The sequence below is a fragment of the Capra hircus genome, chromosome 5 (genome assembly GCF_001704415.2).
Source record: "Capra hircus breed San Clemente chromosome 5, ASM170441v1, whole genome shotgun sequence".
Classification (NCBI taxonomy): Eukaryota; Metazoa; Chordata; class Mammalia; order Artiodactyla; family Bovidae; genus Capra; species Capra hircus.
The window spans coordinates 103,193,326-103,212,451 of record NC_030812.1 but is presented as its reverse complement, the minus strand read 5'-3'; the positions used below and the strand labels follow the sequence as shown (position 1 = coordinate 103,212,451).

The following is a 19,126-nucleotide window of genomic DNA, read 5'->3' as shown; positions in this document are numbered from 1 at the left end:
GCAGGGTCTGCCAGACCATAGGAGAAGCTGCCTGCGGTGGAGACCCATTCAGGCTGGAACCTTGTCCTGCAGGCACTCTCAGCCATGTGGCCACTTGCTCTCAGCATTGCAATAGAGTGGGGAGACAGCAGTGCCCTGAGCCCCAGAGTATCCCTGCGGAGTACCTCCCACCAGTGTCCCCAGCCTGCTCCAGAACCGCTCTCCACACAGGTTTGCAGCCGCAGCGTGTACCCAGATGACTGCCCTCCCCATGCACCTGCGGCTCAGAACCCCTACTCCTCGGCACAGCCAGGGGGCAGGCAAGGTCTTAAGGGAAAGTCGACTCCTACTTCCTCATACTACTCCCGTGATTTAGGGCCTCCACCCTTGGTTGATAAAGCAGAGTGACACACTCTCGAGTTTTCTGTGTTTGCTAGAAAATTCACCCGGGCAGAAAGCACTCGGGGTCTGGCCCTGGCAGCTGTGGCAACGGCCCCTTTCTTCCTCAGCGAGTTTAAGTTCTCGAGTTCAGGATCCCATAAGGAGTGGTGCTGAGCATATCATCGTTGGAACACAAATTCTCAACTTAGGAGCAGGGCTTCAGGAAGCTCAGAGCTCAACCCCCCAACTCCTCCTCACCTCCCCAGGGCCAGCTGCCAGAGGCAATTGGGTAATGGGGCAGTAGGGGTCCCCTACAATCGGGAGGGGGCAGTGACCTGTGCCTCCCTCCAGTTATGAGAGCCTCATCCTGGCCACCCTGGCGGTGGCCTACGCTACGTGAGCCCCACTACAGGGTCAGGGGCTCCACCTCACTTTTCCCCCACCTGCATCCCAACGTCCAGTAAACAGGAAGTCTGCTTTCCACAGATGCCTGTCCCCAGACTAGATGCCACCTCCAGGGACAAGAAGAGGCCAGGCCCTTCCTTCAGCAACAAGCGGTAAAAACCTAAATCTCCTACGAGGTGTTTCCTGGGCAGGAAATCTAGTCTGTCCTCAAAAACAGAGAGGCAAACTGAGCAAGAATAAGACGTCCTTCCCCAAACCAACACTTCCGAGCAGGCCCCCAGGTTTGACAGTAAGACCCATCATTCAGACAACCAGGGGCAGGGCAGGTGCTGTGTTACCAGAGCTGGCAATGCTCAGGGTCCCCAGGGTTCAGGGTCACTTTCTTCCCGGAGGCTAAGCGCCGGCCCTCCACCTGGCACACAGGGCAGTCCTCGGGGTTGACACAGGTCTGCAAAAGCTCGTCCAGGATTTTCCCTGCATGACAAGCCTCTCGTTAGGAGCCAAAGTTCCCACCTTGCCTGCAAGGAAGACTCTCCTGGCACCAAAGGGCCTGTCCCAGCTCTGCCTGCCTCCCCCGAGGGCCACCACATCACTTAAGGAGCATCCTCTCACCTACAAATTGAGAGAAGGGGTTCCTTCTCCCACCTTGCCTCCTCCAAATCCCGGGACAAAGCAGGTCTTATCACCAGGGGTCTTTTTGTTCCTCCACCCAAGAAGATATCTGATAACTCTCAACCTGTGCTACCCACTGCTGTAGCCACTAACCACCAGTGGCTGGTTACATTTGAATGTAAATTAAGTAACATGAATAAAACTGAACATTCAATTCCTTAGACACAATGAGCCACGTCTGAGTTGAACTCTCCCGGCATTGCAGAAAGTTCTATCAGAAAGTGCTGCTCCAAATGATAAACGCATCAATTGACCCCAGAAGCATCACACGGGAGCTCAGCTTGGCAAAAATCTCAGCTGGCCTGGCTCTGGTGGAAGAATGTAGAAACAGGCCGTAGGGTGACGGGGCTGGGGACAGAAGGGCCCTTGGGTGAGGCTGAGATGAAGCAGGACGGGGTGGCACTTTCCTGAGGACCAGCCCCACCCTCCACTCCATCCCCGCACGGGGCCCAGGGCCTCACCAGGCGGGCAGTGTGCGTGGCAGCCCTCCACGCACTGCACGGGGCAGGCCAGGGGCTCCGGGTGCTGGCACGTGACTGGACAGGCGGGAGCACAGCTGTTGTAGCGCCACTCACATTGGTACCCACTCTCCTTCAGGTTCCGCTCCTCACAATTCTGGGCTGTGCAGACCCACAAACAGGCAGGACGGTTATTAAGGCCCCCAGGCAACCCCATGCAGCCCCGGACTCATGGCGGGAGACCCGTGGGGGTGACGGCCCCGGGGGAGGAGACGATGGTGCTGGGGAAATACACAGTCACCCACACCTGATGCATCTGGGCTTTGAGAGCCCCCCAACCAGGAACCCAGTGGTTCTGAATCTGTTTTCCTTATAAACCTTATGTTCAGTCACTCAACACAGGAAGGAAGAGGTGACGTAAGTATCTGAGCTGCTCTATCATAATGGTGTGAGGTGTGTTAGTGGCTCAGTGGTGTCCGACTCTGCAACCGCCTGGACTGTAGCTGCCAGGCTTCTTTGTCCATGGGCTTCTCCAGGCAAGAAGACTGGAGTGGGCTGTCATTCCCTTCTCCAGGGGAGCATCCCGACCCAGGGATTAAATCCGGGTATCCGGCACTGCAGGGGGACTCTTTACCGTCGAGCCACCAGGGAAGCGCTTGTGAAAGTAAACGTGATCGCGTCTAATCACAGGCACACGGACCTCTTTCTTCTCTTCATCACCGCTCCCGCTTCTCCTCCCAGAATTTCTCTAGAAGAGGCTCTCCCTGTTGCTCTAGTCCATCCTGACCCTCCTCACACACACCCGTGTCCTGACCCCTCCACCTCGGCCTTCACCCCTACATGGGTCTTTCTCCCACCAAGGTGTCCACCCCCAGGGTCTCAAGGTCTAGATGTGTGAGGGAGAGGAGGCATGGCCAGGATCACGAGGGACCACAGGACTCACGGCACAGTGTGGCTGTCCTCCAGGTCACCACTTCGCCGTGCTGGGCACACTCGTGGGCGTAGGCGGCGATGGTGTCACAGAAGCAGGCGCAGTCCCCGATGGACTCGCAGGAGCAGCTGTCGTAGATGCAAACATCCAGGTACGGCTCGGGGTTCACCTGCAAGGGAGGCACGGGCAGCCATGACCCAGGGCTGTGCTCAGGGACTCTGGCCCTCGGCCAGGCGGGAATGTGCCGTTGATTAGAACAGGGACAGCAGCTCCAGGGCAGAAGGAGAGGTGTGAGGCCACGGTCCCCAGGAGGGGGTGGGTAAAAAGGCAGAAATCCTATGTTCTCATCTGGATTCCAGATGAGAAAGGGGGGGCAAGGCAGGCTTGCCAGCCTCTCAAAAATGAGATGTGCCTGAGAATTTTTCAGAAGAACATTCCTTTCAATCCATCTGTTCCAGGTACTTGCTAAGCCACCATCCATCCCCATAACCCACTCCCACCCTCATGGGACTCTGGTTGCTTTATATAAACACCACACACACACACACACACACACACACACACTCTTTTCTGGCCTCAATTCAGCAGAGAGACCAAGAAAACCGAAAACCCATCAGGACCACCCATACTGCCCCACTAAGATGCTATAGGCTGACATGCTTGGACCTTGGCTGGCCCAGTGCTCCTGGACTCCAACCCCAAACCTACCCTAGGGGAAGCCCACCTGCCGTCTACATTCAAGCCCAGTAACCACCTCCTGCCTTCATCTGCCGCACACCTGACCCACACACACCAGCCTTCCTACCCGATGGCCACCCGCTGTCCACGTTCAAGCCCAGTAACCACCTCCCGCCTTCATCTGCCCCATGCACCAGCCTTGCTCAGGGGAGTTGCAGTTGGCATGAACTGGACATTAAGCAGCTCACTGTGCCCAGCAGCCTTGGTGTCTTTGACCCTCTCACTGCTTGCCCACTTCCTGCTCGGGTGCCCAGGGTCTCCACCAAACCAGGGGATCCTACGTATCCTTCCGGGTCCTGAGGGACTAAAAATCACTGGCTGGACAGGAAGAGATGAAACACAGGTGTTCAGCCACTCCCACGAGAGAGACACAACGAAGCAGCAGGTCTCTGCACCTGGCTGTGACTGCCCCCAGATGTGTACATACACACACAAATACACACGTACCCACAGATACACATGTACCCACAGATACACACGTGCGCATATATACATTCAGACAGAGACAGAAAACTACACTGAGCCTTTCTCGGAGAAATTCCTCATCACCACGTGAGATAAAGACATCAAAAGAAGCCATAAAATGCAGGCTCAAAATCTGGGTTTAAGGGGACTTCCCTGGTGGTCCAGTAGTTGGGATTCTGCACGCCCAATGCAGGGGGCACAGGTTCAATCCCTGGTCAGGGAACTAAGATCCCACATGCCATGCAGAGCAGCCAAAAAAAATTCTTTTTAATCTGGCTATAAGACCAGAAGAGTTTCTGTAAGACAAGACCTGGGAGCCCAGGGCAGGGGCAGGACGCCTAGGGCCAGAGACACAGCAGGGGCAGGAGAAGGGAACCTACCATTCTGAGGTTAGAGATAAGGTAACCTGTGTGGGACAAGCCCCAAGACTGAGGCCAGGAGAGCAGCTCAGGCAGGACGCACAGAGAGCCAACCATTGCACAGAAGAAAAAGGCTTTGCCAAGCACTGCTTTCCTGATAAGCTGTCGATTATTCTTTCTGTTTCTCAGACTGAAGCCACGAGAGGTGAGCAACTGCAGATCATTTCTAAAGCTCCTGGAAGCATCCATGGTTAGAAGTGCCTGCCCCTCAGATCCCCCGCTGCCCTCACCAGCCTGTTGCACTCCCGGAAGACATCACTGGTGAGGACCCTGCAGGAGGAATCCACCATGGTCTGCTTCATGACGTTGTTGTGGCAGGTGGCAGGGGCCGAGTCCAGCGGCACCTGGGGAACCAAGAGGGAGAACACAGATGGACCCAGAACAGTCAACCTGGAAGCACCCAAGAGGCCCTCTCCCCAAGCCCCGCCCCCTGCAGGCCACACCACCCACTTCGCACAGCAGTGGGGACCCCAACCTACTTTCTGGGTGTCAGCGCACTGCGGGCTCACTTTCCAGGAATTTCCAAAGTCCACAGGGTCTTCCTCCACTTGGAGGCTGCTGCTGGTGAGGTCATTGTTCTGGACGCCATCGAAATTCCCACACAGGCCACATACCCGCTCCTGGGGGACAAGTAGGGGGAGCGTGAGCTTTGCAAACCTCGGAGCAAACTGGCTGAGTCAGGAGGAGGAGGGTTCCGGGCAGCACAGGAGGCAGACTCGCCTGAGGAAGAGGAGGAGGGAAGGGGATGGGAGGGCAGCCCAGAGGGAGACCAAGGGGGTCAGCAAAGCCTCAGCCCTGCCAAGGCCCTTTCCCTGCTTCTGCACTGGCCCCCATGCTGCAGTTGTTCAGTCACTCAGTTGTGTCCAACTCCCTGTGACCCCGTGGATTGGCCTCCCTGTCCTTCACCATCTCCCTGAATTTGCTCAAACTCATGTCCACTGAGTCAGTGATGCCATCCAACCATCTCATCCTCTGTCTCCCCCTTCTCAGTAGGAGCATGAATGACCCCATGTTAAGGTTAAGGAAACCAAGGTCATTCACAGAGAGAAGCAGCGCACCCAGGTCCCTTGGAGGGCCAGTTAAGCAGCCTGGGCCTTGATCCCTGCAGTATAAACCACCAGCTGCCCCAGTAAGGGTCTGAGCAGAAGAGAAGCTGGTTCAGCATTACATCAGTGAGAGTGTGAGAGGTCTGAGGAAGGAGCCTTCTAGTCCCACTTGACTGTGGACAGGTGCTTGCCTTCCCTGGACAACTGCAGCCTGTTCAGAGCAGGCTGGCCAGGACTCTCTGCGTGTTAGTCACTCAGTCATGTCCAACTCTTTGCAACCCCGTGGGCTATAGCCCACCAGGCTCCTCTGTCCATGGAATTATCCAGGCAAGAATACTGGAGTGGGTTGCCATTCCTTCTCCAGTGAATCTTCCCGACCCAGGGATCTAACCCAGTTCTCCTGCATTACAAGCAGAGTCTTTACCATCTAAGCCACCAGGGAAGGCCAGGATTCTGCTGTATACTAAATGCTACCAGGGCTGACATAGTATCTTACTTCTCTCCATGTTCACCTATCAGGGGGTGCAGTATACAACAAATCCTGACCAACTAATGAATGAATGGATGGGAACCATCACATAAGAACCACTGGACAGAGACTTTTCCAGCGGTCCAGTGGTTAAGACTCTGCCTTTCAATGCAGGGGGTGCAGGTTCCATCCCTGGTCAGGGAGCTAAGATTTCATAAGCCACGAGGTGTTGCCAAAAAAACATCATTTTAAGTGGACAAAATCAGCCTGGAAAAGAAAAGGTGATGCTTTTAGAACCTTTTTGAAGTCCTGCCTTGAGACAAAGACAGGTGACTTATTTTGTTTTGCTAGGAAACGTGTAAGAAAAATGTTCTCCCAGGCGGGCAAAAGGACAAAGATTTTTACGTGGCCTAACGGCCCCTGTGTATGGCCCTGCCTGGTCCCTGTCCTTACTGACCACCAATCACCTCAAGCCCCTCCTCTGTAGCCACCCTGGTCTGCTTGTTCCATACAAACACCATCTACCTCAGGGACTTGGCACCTGCTGCGCCATCTGCCTAAACTCAGGATATTTACCATCTGCCTAAAGTCAGGATATTTACATGATTCCCTTCCCTCTTCCCCAAAGACTCTTCTCACACTTTCTGGGACAAGTCTCATCAGACCAACCAATCTAAAATACTTAGTGGCCCAGTGGTTTAGAATCAGCCTTACAATGCAGAGGATGTGGGTTTGATCCCTGGTCGGGGAGCTAACATCCCACATGCCGTGGAGCAACTAAACCCGAGTACCACTAGAGAGTCCCTGCTCTGCAATGGAAGAAGTAAGATGCAACACAGCCAAATAAATAAATAAAAATAATAATAACATATAACAGGGACTTCCCTGGTGGTCCAGTGGCTAAGACTCCATGCTCCCAATGCAGGGGGCATGGGTTTGATCCTTGGTCAGGGAACTAGATCCCACATGCTGCAACTAGGAGTTTACATGCTGCAACTAAAGCGTTCACGCTGCAACTAAGACTCGGAGCAGCCAAATAAATAAACATATATTTTTAAAATGTATATATAATCTTTAAAAAATAAAACACACAATATCCCCACTAGAGTATGACCTCCGTCAGGCTTCTCCGATGGCTCAGAGAGGAAGGGATCTGCCTGCAGTGCAGGAGATACAGAAGATGCAGGTTCGATCCCTGGGTCCGGAAGATGCCCTGGAGGCGGGCATGGCAACTCACTTTAGTATTCTTGCCTGGAGAATCCCATGGACAGAGGAGCCTGGTGGGCTGCAGTCCATGAGGTCACAAAGAGTCAGACACAACTGAGCGATTAAGCAAGCAGGCAGGGTTGTGGTAGGCAAAACGACACCAGGCCCCAAAGATGTCCACGTCCTAATCCCCAGAACCAGGAATATGTCACCGTACACGGCTAAGAGAACCTTGCAGGTGTGTTAGGTCAAGGGTCTTGAGACAGGAAGACTGTCCTGGGTCATCGGGGTGAGCTCAGGGTGATCACTGGGCCCCATACGGGGTGCAGGAGAAGTCGGAATGAGAAAGGCGATGAGACAGAGGGAAATGGAGAGGAGAAGGTGCTATGCTGCGGGCTTTGAAGGTGGAGGATGGGCCCCAGCCAGGGGTTCAGGCAGTCTCCTGAAGCTGGGAAAGGCAAGGACAGAGCCTCCCCTCACTGTATTAACAGGAAGTGATTTGCCCCCATACCTAGAGGGCCTAGAACAGTGCTTGACATGTAACAGGAGTTTAGTAAGCATTTGTTGAATAATGGAATCAGTGCGTTGCTGATGCTCTCCAGAAATGGCATGGGGTCGCAAGGAGCAGCCTCACTCAGGTACGAGCTGAGAATGAGCCATCAGAATGCTGGGAAAGTGGGTCCTGCCGCCAGGGCAAACAGAGCATTCATCACATACATGCATGGAGGCAACGAAGTCCCAGCAAACCGTTGAGACCTGGACAGACATCACGAGCTTTCCCCCAAGCAGGTGATGAGCCGGCTCACCACAGCCCTCGGCAGGTGCTGGCCTGGGCTCCGTGGGAGGCACACCCAGAATGTTCTGCCATGTTATAGCCACATTGTGCATGATGGATTTTGCTCCTTAGGTTAGGAAACCTTAAAAATACCTACTGTTGGTCCAGGGACTGTTTGCAGGGTCCAGGACCCTCCATCCTGCCCACGGGCAACTGCCTCAGGAAACGGCCGAGGTGAACTCTAATCCTTGAGTCTTATCTGTGTCGGGAGGAGGCTGACCACCCACCTTTCCCCTGAGACTGTGGGTGGGGGGATCCCAGATGCTGCTCAGGGAGCTGAAGATGCAAGCAGACAGAAGAGGGAGGAAGTGGAAAAAGGCCACCCACCTGGTATGTCCGCTTCAGGAACACGGAGACAGCCAGGTGCCCGTCCCAGACCACAGAGAGGGCCTTGCCCAGCAGCACAGTGATGTACCGGCCAGATTCCACCACCTCGAAGTGCGTCTCATCCTTCATGGGCTTCTTCACGTTCACCTGAGCAAGAGACCAGGACAGTAAGGGACAGTATATATGTGTGTATACATGTATATATATATAATGCATGCTTGTATATGTGTATGCTGCTGCTGCTAAGTCGCTTCAGTCATGTCTGGCTCTGTGCAACCCCACAGACGGCAGCCCACCAGGCTCCTCTGTCCTTGGGATTCTCCAGGCAAGAACACTGGAGTGGGTTGCCATTGCCTTCTCCAATATATGTGTATATACCTGTATATGTACGTATATATATATAATGTATGCTTGTATACATGTGTATATATATTTGTGTGAATAGTGCATGTATATATGTGTGTATTCGTTTATATATATAACATATAAATGTGAGACAATATATATGTATGTATAGCATATTTGCATGTATAATGTATGCGTATGTATGTGTGCAGACATTTGTATATATTATATATATAAATGTAGGTACATACGTATACATGTGTATGTATGTGTGTATACTTTTGTACACATTATATATGTGGGTGGGACACAATATTTATGTGTATGTACATGTGTGTATACATTTGTATGTATATGTGTGTATACATTTGAATATATAATATATGTACATGTGTGTATATTTATGTGTTACATACATTTGTTTGTATAATACATATAACTGAGTATACAGTATATATGTATACATGTGTGTAAATGTGTGTATACATTTGTATATATAATACATACAGCTATGGGTATATAATATGTATATATATGTATGTATGTGTGATTATAATATATATTTGTATAATACATGTGTATATATGTATCTAATACATATAACTATGGGTATATAATACATATGTGTGTGTAGAATATATGTGTGTATATGTGTGTGTTCACGTGTATATATATAATTCATATGACTATGGTACATAATATATATGTATATGTGTGTACACAAGTGTGTGTGTTTGTATGTGTATAATGTGTGTTTATATATACATGTGTCTACGTGTATATTGTAATAACATGACTATGGGCATATAACATATGTGTGTGTACACACGTATTCCCATATGAAAGTCCTCCCGCCCTCCACTACCCCCCAAGTCAGCCCTGGCTCTTCCTACACTGGCGCAAATACAGTTACACACCCTCCTCCACACGTGTCTGCACTTCCTTCTGCTAAAATCCATCACCATCTGCACCTGCCCCCCTCGCGGGACGTGGTGAGGTCTCTCCACCAGCAGCATCAGGCTCCTCCTGCAATGTCCTGAATGAACGCTGGGCGCTGCTCCCCATCAGCTGATGGGGGGACTGAAGGTGGGGGACCAGCCCACACTCACCTCCCCATCAAACAGCTCGATCTCTCCTCCTTCCACCAGGATGGTGATGCGCTTCCTGCACTTCAGGGAGGGGACGCTGCACCCCTCATTCCCCACCAGGACCCGGAAGGTCCCAGGGTTACTACCGCAGTGGTCCTGGGGAAAAGGGTGGGTGTCAGGAGAGAAACACGATCCTTCCACCCCTCCCCAGACCAGCAGACCAGTGGCCAGTGCTCCCAGGCCTTTGAAGGGAGTGTTACAGGAGGCTGCCATGACCACATGCATGTGTGTGTGCTTGCGTGTTCATGAGCCAGACGACACTCACACGTGTGCCATCCTCAGCCATTACCCACGAGCAAGTGCCTACAGTCAGGCAGGGAGAAGGGCTGAGGGGCAGGAGGGAGGAAGAAGGAAGACAGTGGGAGTGTGGACACCTCAGCCTGCTGATCCCCCACCCCCGGAGCCTGTTGGGCCAGCCTCAGCAGGGACCCACACTGTCAGGCATGCGACACTTGGTAGATCCAAGCTCCAGCAGAGTCCCCTGGGTGGCTGGCCAGGACTGTAACCAAAGACCGCCAGACCCAGCAACACCAGCTGGGCTGCCACCTCTAGAAGGGAACAGAGGCTAAGCGGGCACTGGTCCTCGCTGGGGTCCGCACAGAAAAGAAGCAGAAAGGGACACACTTCTGGCAAACGCCTCCCATCGTGGCTGTCGCTGTGGTGTGATGGGGAAAACCACTCAACTTAGAAAAGCTAGGTGCGGGCTTGTTTCTGCCACGTCTGGGATGAGGTTGAGTGGGTCATTTACCTCTCTGACTCTCACACAAACACACACATACATGCACATACAGCACACACATACAATACACGCTTGCATACATACACACACACATATACATAATCAGACACACATTCGTAAACACACCAAGACACACATACATACAATACACGCTTTCTCTCGCATACACACATGCGCATATACACACATGCACACACACATACAAACACATAGGCATGCATTTGTATACACACAAAGACACACATACATAACACATACAGTATGCGTTCATACAGTCGCACACATGCATATACACACAAGTGCACACATACACATACAAACACACATATACAGACACATTCATATACACACATACACCCACATGTGCATACATAGATAACACATGCAATACACACTCTGCACATACATGGACACATACACCCACACACACACACATACATACCACACATAAGACGTGCCCCTCTGTAAGATGGAATTAGCCAACCTAACGGGAGTCTTGGGTTAAACGGGTTTGTCTCGGGCAAATGGGGTTGTCAGGTTAATGCGTTTGTGTTGGGTCAGTGGGATGGCTGGGTTAAACGGGTTAGTGCTGGGCTAATGGGATTGTGAAAGTTGTAAGAGGGAGCAAAGGTAGAAGCGCTGTGTCACCAGCGGAGATTTTTCTGAAGGGGAGAGTTTAGTCCTGAGAACACCTCCCAGGGGAGGAAGCGGAGACAGGGAGGGGACCCGGGAAGAGCATCAAGGGGACATCGGCACTGGCTGTGGGGCAGGACTAGTAGCCCCCCGAGGGGCACGGCTCCGTGGGGGCACGACTGCCCACCTGGGCAGCTTCACTGGGCAGGCAGAGCCAGGGCAGGGGGTCTGACCAGTTCCTCTCACTGCACTGAACTGTCATGCTTTCTGGGTGCCCAGATCTGAACCTGACTGAGGATGGAGCTCCAGAGCTGGGGTCACCCCTTCTTTTGCTACCAAGGCTGGAAGGCACACAGGTAACAAACATGGGCTTCCACATACGATCTGTGGGGAAGCCCCAGAGGGCACCTGGGTGTGCATAAAACCATTTCATGGGGTGCATGCCCATCTGCCAGCATGCCACTCACCTCTCTGGGGCCAATCTGGGGCAGGGGACAGAGGCAGGGAGCTCCTTCCCCCCACAACAGGCGGGTGTCACACTCCATCTCGCTCGATCCCCAACTCCTTGCAGCTCTGACTCTGGGGCTGGGGCTCCTATGGGTCTGTGGTCCTCCCTCCAGACCACACCGAGCCCCTCCTTCCCAACTCAGGAGAAGGGAGATGAACAGACCTCAATTTGTTTAAGCTGCAGAGTCCAGCCTCCTCGTTGTCATGAATAAAGAGCCCAGCCCTCCTTGCCCACCCACATCGGTGTCAACCAGCAAGAGAAACGCCTAGGAGTCCACCCGCCAGGAGACGGGGCAGAGCTGCCCTGAGTCCACAGCTAGGATCCCCTGGGGCTGCTTCCCACCCTGCAGGTAGTAGGACCTGCTCTAGCCCACACTCCCTCCCTACTCTGAGCTGCACTAGGTTGGAAATGAAAATGGTGAATAGGATAGAATAGGACAGGATATGACAGGCTAGACTAGAATAGGAGCCCCCTACATATGAAACTTCAAGTTGCGAACCTTCAAAGATGCAAACGTGCAACTTGTGTTCTAGCAAGGAACCATCACATCAGGTGTGAGTGAACAGGCAGCTTGCCCCCCGTCTCCCATCGCTGCTGGCCCTTCAGCTCCGCCATCTCCCCCGCTCCTCTCCCTCCTCCAGTCAGTGACTCTTCTTGCCTGGTCACTTGATGCCAGCCCCCGTGTGCCAGCTGCTGTGCTGCCGTGCTTTTGTACTATCGTATTTTTGTAAAGTACTATCGTACTTTTCAACGTACTGCACTGTGAGATTAAAAATGTTTTCTTTATTTTTCTATTTGTTTTTTTGTGTGAAAAGTATTATAAACCTGCTACAGTATAGTACAAAATATAGCCAGCTGTGTTAGCTGGGTACCTAGGCTAACTTAGGTGGACTTCTGAACAAACTGGACTTATGAACGTGCCCTCAGAAGAGAACTCATTCATAAGTAGGAGACACGCTGCAGAAGAGAACAGAACAGAATAGATAGAATGGAACAGAACCACAGGGAGGGAAGGAAACTCCAGGAGTCATTTCCACCATCCCCAGCGGGCTGTCCACCACACAAGGATGCTGGCAGAGAGGGTGCCGGGGCCAAAATTCAGCCCCGACTCCACTCGCCATGGTTGGTCCCCTGACCAAGCTGTGTCTGCCAGGAGGAAAGAAGCCCTTCTCTCATTCCCTTGTGCTGGAATTGGGGCGATGGGAGCCTGCTCCACACCAAGGCCAGTTGACCAGTGAGTTTCCATCCATCCCTGGAGGCGTCCGGAGAGTTGAGGCAAGTCGGCAGTCACTGGGGTCTTGAGGCCCCGCCTCTCCAGGGACTGGGAAGTCACTCCCTTAGAAACCAGCCCCCAGAGCTGTTTCCACAAGCAGCTCTAGCCTGGGACACCGCCCCCCTAGGTCTCACCTGCACCAGGACGTACTGGCACTCCCCCGGGAACAGGTACTTGAGCCCATCAAAGGTGAAGTAGTGAGCCAGGCCCACAGCAGAGCAGCCAGCATCACACACGCGGTCCGTACAGTTCCACTTCCGGTCCTGACAGACGCTGGGGACAGGAGACGGGGGGTGAGGAGGAGGCCCTTGGGTACGGGGGCAGGTCCGGCATCAGGGCAGCCAGGACGCCACCCACCTCCAGAAGGCCTTGGGAACTGGTAGGTGGCTTCAAGACCTGCAGATCGGACATTGCAGGGCTCTGCAGTCATGAACCCCCATGTTTTTAGGGCACAGGGCCCAGCAGGACAGGGAAGCCACGCTACCCACTCATCACAAGGGGGAAACGGGCAAAGCAGAGCCCCAGTTGTCCAAGGTGACCCGGGGACATTGTCACCACCTACGCTGAAAGTGCTGAAGCCCAGTCTCCCGGGACATTACCTGGGAAGGGCCACTGGTCTCTACACAACAGACCCCAAGGCCAAGAGCCCCTCTGAGGCTAAGGGAACACACAGGACAGAAAAGCAGGCAAGTTCTGAGGCAGAGAAATGGTGACCAGCCGTGAACTTTTGCCGGGAGAGGGTCTGTGTGGGCAGCAATGTGTATAAACCCACAGGGACTTGCCAGCTGCCCATGCCCCCATCTCCCACTCTGTACCAGAACCAACATCGGGAAGTCCACTCTGGGCATCAGTGGTGGGATGCTCAGACCTCCAGCCCCTTCCTGCCTGGCCCCTTGGCCCATCCCTAAAGCTCTGCACAGCTCCAAAGAAAGGCCGGGTGATGAGCAGAGTCAAGGACTGGGTGAAGGACGGTCCCTTTCCAGGCAGGCACCCTCACAATATGCCTGGGGGAGGGGGACCAGGATAAGGCCACAGAAGGACCCCAACCTGGTGCCCTGGGGTGGTTTGGTTGCATGTGCAGTGATGGACACGGCCCTTATCTTCCCCCTGCCCCTCTCCCCACAGGGAAACACTGCTTTCCAGAGAGCATCCATCCAGGGCAAGCCCAGGGGATGAAAAAGATTCTCCCATTTGACAGATGGAGAAACAGAGGCAGAGGGGAAAGGACAGGTGCAGTCATATTCCCACGGGTGGGGAGTGGGCAAGTGACCAAACCCCTCCCCAACCTGCCCCCAGCGCCCCCGGAACCACTTCCAGCCTCACCAGGTGTTGCAGTCGACCTTCACCCTGTCTCCAGGGGGGTACTCTCTGCCCTGGTGGAAACAGGGGCACCTTTCCAGGGCCACACACCTGTTCTCATGCCGGACCTGAGGGAAATCGAATGGAAAGTCTTGAGGCCGAAGTGAGTGAACAGCCGCGGCCAGACGCGACCCAAGGAGCCCACGCCCAGATCGGGACTGGAAAGCCTGCTCAGCTCTCATCCACACTGGTCCTCCTGGCTCAGCTGGAGACACTCCGACCCCCTCTGCCCTCACACACTGCTGCAGGCAGGCGCCCTGGGACCCAGCGGAGACTCCGGCAACACCTGTCAAAAGCCCCTGGCACATGCATCTCCTTAGACCCGGTAATTCTTCCAGGGGATTTCTCCAAAGGTAAGAGAGTTATGGGCAAAGATTAATGTGCAATTATTTATCACTCCAAAAAAAGTGGGAGCAATTAAGTGTTCAACGATAGGAAAATGACTAAGCCCATTGAGGAATCTCCAGGTGATACTGTCCAATGGAAATATTAAAATCTTAAAAGTTTTGAAAACTACTTATTCTGTTAATTTTTAAAACAAGAGAGAAAAAAACTGTATATACATATAGTCTCAATTATGAAAAAAATATATATATACTTCAAAAACTGTCTGGAAGGGAATTTAGAAGTTGCCTCTGGAGGGCTGGGATAAGGGAGTTTGATTTTCTTTTTGCAGTTTTTAAATTTTTTTCTGATTGTTCTTCATTGAGCATTTATTATGTTCTATAACTGAAGAAACCGGACAATCGATTTAATGAAATGAAGTAGTTAACAATGTACTTAATGTCCTGGAGGTGAAAGCGGAATACCGGCCACAAGCAGGGATTGACCAGAACCAGAGGCTGGGGGTTTTCAAGTCCCACGAGTCCCCTCCTGAGGGTCTGACACACCTGCCCTCCTCCCCCACCCTCCACCCGCCGAGGAGTTACCACGTGACAAGTTATACTCCTCATGGATGCCGCCGAGGGGGCGGGGGAGAACTGAGAAGAGCCACTGGCCCCGGTGGGCTCAGGAAGAGCTGGCCAAGCCCCTCTGACCCCACACGGGGATCTGCTTCCATCCTGGCAGTCCAGGAGGCAGCCCTGGACGCCCACTCTGCATGACCTTGAGAGAAGGACCCACAGCACTCTGGTTCCAAAGCCACCCAAGGGTGAGAGGCGTCTGGTCTGGGTGCCCCAGCATCCACGTGACCCCATTGCTCCACGGATAAATCTGGGACCCAAGCCCTGGGACAGGGCGGTCTTGGGCTGAACAAAGGGCTTTCACGTCAGGGATCACAGACTGAAATTATGTGTGCGAGCATGTATATGTGTGCATGCATGTATGTGTGTTTGTATGCATGTGCTTCTGTATATGCATGCATTTGTGTGCATGTGTGTATATTTGTGTGTCTTGTATATGCACGTGTGTGTGTTTCTGTGTGTATGTGTGGGCACATGTGTGTATGTGGGTGTGTGCCTGTGTGTATGTGGGTGTATATATGTGTTGATATATGTGAGTGCCCATGTGTCTATATTTGTGTTTCCCTGTATGTATATGTATGTGTGTATGTGCATGCCTACGTGTATGTGTGGGTAGGCATATGTGTGTGTGTGCCTGTGTGCCTGTGTGTGCCTATACATATGTGTGTGCCTGTGTGTCTCTGTGTGTGCATGCATGTGTGTATATGTGGGTGCATGTATGTATATGTGTGGCTGCATGTGTTTTTGTTAATATACATGAGAGTACATGTGTGTCTTTATGTGTGTGCCTGTGTGTGTCTATATCTGTGTGTGCCTGTGTGTATGTGTGTGTGTGTGCACACCTATGTGTATGTATGGTTAGGTGCATGTATATATGTGTGTGCCTGTGTGTGTGCATATGTGTATATGTGTGCTTGTGTGTATACGTATGCTTGCCTCTGTGTGAGTATGTGTGTGTGTCTTGTGTATGTGTGTATCTCTGTGGGGGGGTTTATACATGTGAGTATAAGTGTGTCTATATGCGTGTGTACCTCTGTGTGTATGTGTGTATATATGTGTATATATGTGTGTTTGCCTATGTATATGTGAGGCAAGGTTTCGCATCAGGAGGCTCTCAACTTTAATGCCACCAGCCCAGCTGAATCACCCAGAGTCCTAAAGCATTTTTAAAAAGATCCACAGGGATAGAAAGATAAGGACACAATGCAGCAGGTGGGCGGGACGTAGATGAGAACTGGTCCACATGGAGGGTGGGCCAGCACCGCAGCCCTCAAGTGAAGTTTGTGCAAGTCAGTCTCTTGGACATGTTTAAAAAGAAGAGACCCATCCCTGCCTAGCATCTGCCCCTTTGGGACACGATAAAGGGGACAATTGTCCTTCAAGGACTTCAGAAGAGAACAGGCAGAGATAGTAGTCACATTTGTTCATCAACTCATGACATCTTGAGCAAGAAAGGTTTGTGCTGAGAACTTGGTCCTGGGTTTCAATCGGTCCCAAGAAAAACTATGAAGTAGAAAAAAATTGGTTTTGTCACTTTTCTCTGGAAAAAACCCCACCTTCACCCCTTCACACTGACCCATTCTCCAAAATCTTTGTTTTTCCTTCCAACTTTGCTATGTCCTCCCTGCTAGTATTTCCAGCTCAATGCATGTTTGCTACCAGGAAAGACTCTGATGAACTAACTCTCACTAAAGTGTGAATGACTTCCTATGAGGATTTATAGGAGAAGCTTTTTTAAAGTTCTTTTTTGTTAACCAAACTAACTTTATACCTATCATATTTTAGTAAATCTGGAGGTGACAAACCATAGGAAGTATAGGAGATATCTTTGAGACAGGAGGGCTTTCTGGAACCTTTTAGGATTACATTTCATAGGATTTACAATGCCCTCCTGTGAGGCTGTCTGTGGATGGGCCCCTGAGCCCAAGCTCTAGCTTTCAAGAAGCAGCCCCAACTAAGAGGGGAAGGGAGAGAAGAAATAAATCAGGAGATTGGGATTGACATATACTCACGACTAAACATAAAATTGATAACGAATAAGAACATACTACACAGCACAGAGAACTCTGCTCCATACTCTGTAATGAGCTATATGGGGAAAAGAATCTAAAAAAGAGTGGATACATGTATAACTGATTCACTTTGCTGTGCAGCAGAAACTAACAGTGTAAATCCAAATACACCAATAACAATCAATTTAAAACAAAATCAAATAAAAACAGCGCCAAAGTCTTTACAGGCTTCCCAGTGGACCAGCGAGAAAATCGGGCCTCAAAGGACCAGGGAAATGAACACACTTCCCCTCTGCCAAGAGGTTCCCTGATGCCAGCAGAGCTGGATACCAGTTTGGAAGATGTGGCCACTAGACTTCAGAGGTAAGTGAGCATCTCGCAGACAGTGGTACAACACCTGGGGCCGAGAGACAGACCAGGATTTCCACTACACAATTGTGTATCCTCGAATGGTTCTGTGTCTTTTCTCTCCTTGGTCTCCTCCAGTGTGGCAGGAAGTGTTGAAAGCTTGAGTCTAGGGCTCTGCCTGGAGGCTGTGTCCAGCCCTGGCTGGAAGGCAAGAGATGGGCACTGGACTGTGATTTGCTGCCACCTTGTGGTGGGTGCAGGTAATAGCCTAATTTAAACGCAGGTGGTCCATTCAAGAATTTATGAACAAAAAGGCCTGGGAATTTTTCTAGAGCAATCCCCTCATTTTTGTTGATCCTTCATGGGAAAACATACAAAATCTGGGCTCTCACCATGCCCGGGGGGCAGAGGCAGCCGGACACGCAGCCCGTGCTCACGCATTCCAGGTCATAGTTCTGGCAGGTCTTGGTGCATTCGAGCCCTTCGGCCCTCGGGTTGTCAGCAGGGCACACCAGCTTGACCATGGGGGGCCGGCAGGACAGGCTCCTTTTGCCTTGGAGTCAGGAAAGCCACAGATCAGCGGAGGGGTGAACAGGTCTGCCGTCTACCCTGTCCTTCGTCCCCTGCGTGCAGTCACTCCACCCCAGAGGCTCGGGCTGTCCACGCCCTGGGACACAGCACTGCCTGACCTCCAGCCAGGCCCTGGGCAGCAGCTTCCTCTACTCATCTGACCTCTGACCTTTGCCCACACTGAAGGCACTTCTGCTGAGCTCAGCACCCCTCCGATGGCCCATGGTCCTCCCCCCAACCCTGCTGTTGCCCACTACACTGAATCAGGACACACCGCAGAAACGTCCAGAGCCAGGATTTAGCCAGGCGCTAAAAAGGAACCTCTGCCCCAACACAACCATTCCTAAAATTAGCTTAATCACAAGAACTTTAAAGGGGGCTTTACTCACATGTCCTCCTCTGCCCGGCCCCCAACCGTCCCAGCCCCTCCATTTAAACCTGGAACGCTCCATCCCTGGACCCTCCTACCTACCCCCCACCCCCGCTTTGTCACTCTCCACCTGATCACCGCCTGACATCACCATCTGATGCACCGTTTGTTTTTCTTCTTTGTTGACTGCTCACACCCACCCCACCCACAGGCTAAAATATCTGCTCCATGAAGGCGGCGGGGGGCGGGGAGGGTGCGGTATCTGCTCTGCTCACTGATACATTTCCTGACAATTAGTATCACTGCGTGATTGAATAAATGACGGCAGCAGATGACTGATACAGTGCCTGACTTTCAAAACCTCTGATGTGCTGGATTGCATTTGTATCTTACATACACAACATTTACTACCTCGTATGGATGAGAAAGTCAGAATTTCCAGCCTCATTTTTATATGGAAACGTCTGTTAGGAAACTAAAACCCTAAGAGGTTAAACGATTTTTCCAAATCACATGAAATTCTAGGAG

At 52.0% G+C, this 19,126-nt stretch overlaps 1 protein-coding gene across 1 annotated transcript in view; it reads right to left on the bottom strand.

The window, feature by feature from the left end:
• VWF (von Willebrand factor) overlaps positions 1–19,126 on the bottom strand; it is a 150,430-nt gene that overhangs the window by 48,397 nt on the left and 82,907 nt on the right. Inside the window, exons 19-28 of the mRNA XM_018048607.1 lie at positions 18,051–18,211; positions 14,301–14,404; positions 13,112–13,250; positions 9,786–9,920; positions 8,332–8,478; positions 4,928–5,068; positions 4,679–4,792; positions 2,839–2,995; positions 1,899–2,057; positions 1,104–1,239 (exon numbers count right to left, since the gene is read on the bottom strand). Coding sequence (XP_017904096.1) covers positions 1,104–1,239; positions 1,899–2,057; positions 2,839–2,995; positions 4,679–4,792; positions 4,928–5,068; positions 8,332–8,478; positions 9,786–9,920; positions 13,112–13,250; positions 14,301–14,404; positions 18,051–18,211 — 1,393 coding nt within the window. The remainder of the gene's footprint in view (positions 1–1,103; positions 1,240–1,898; positions 2,058–2,838; positions 2,996–4,678; positions 4,793–4,927; positions 5,069–8,331; positions 8,479–9,785; positions 9,921–13,111; positions 13,251–14,300; positions 14,405–18,050; positions 18,212–19,126) is intronic.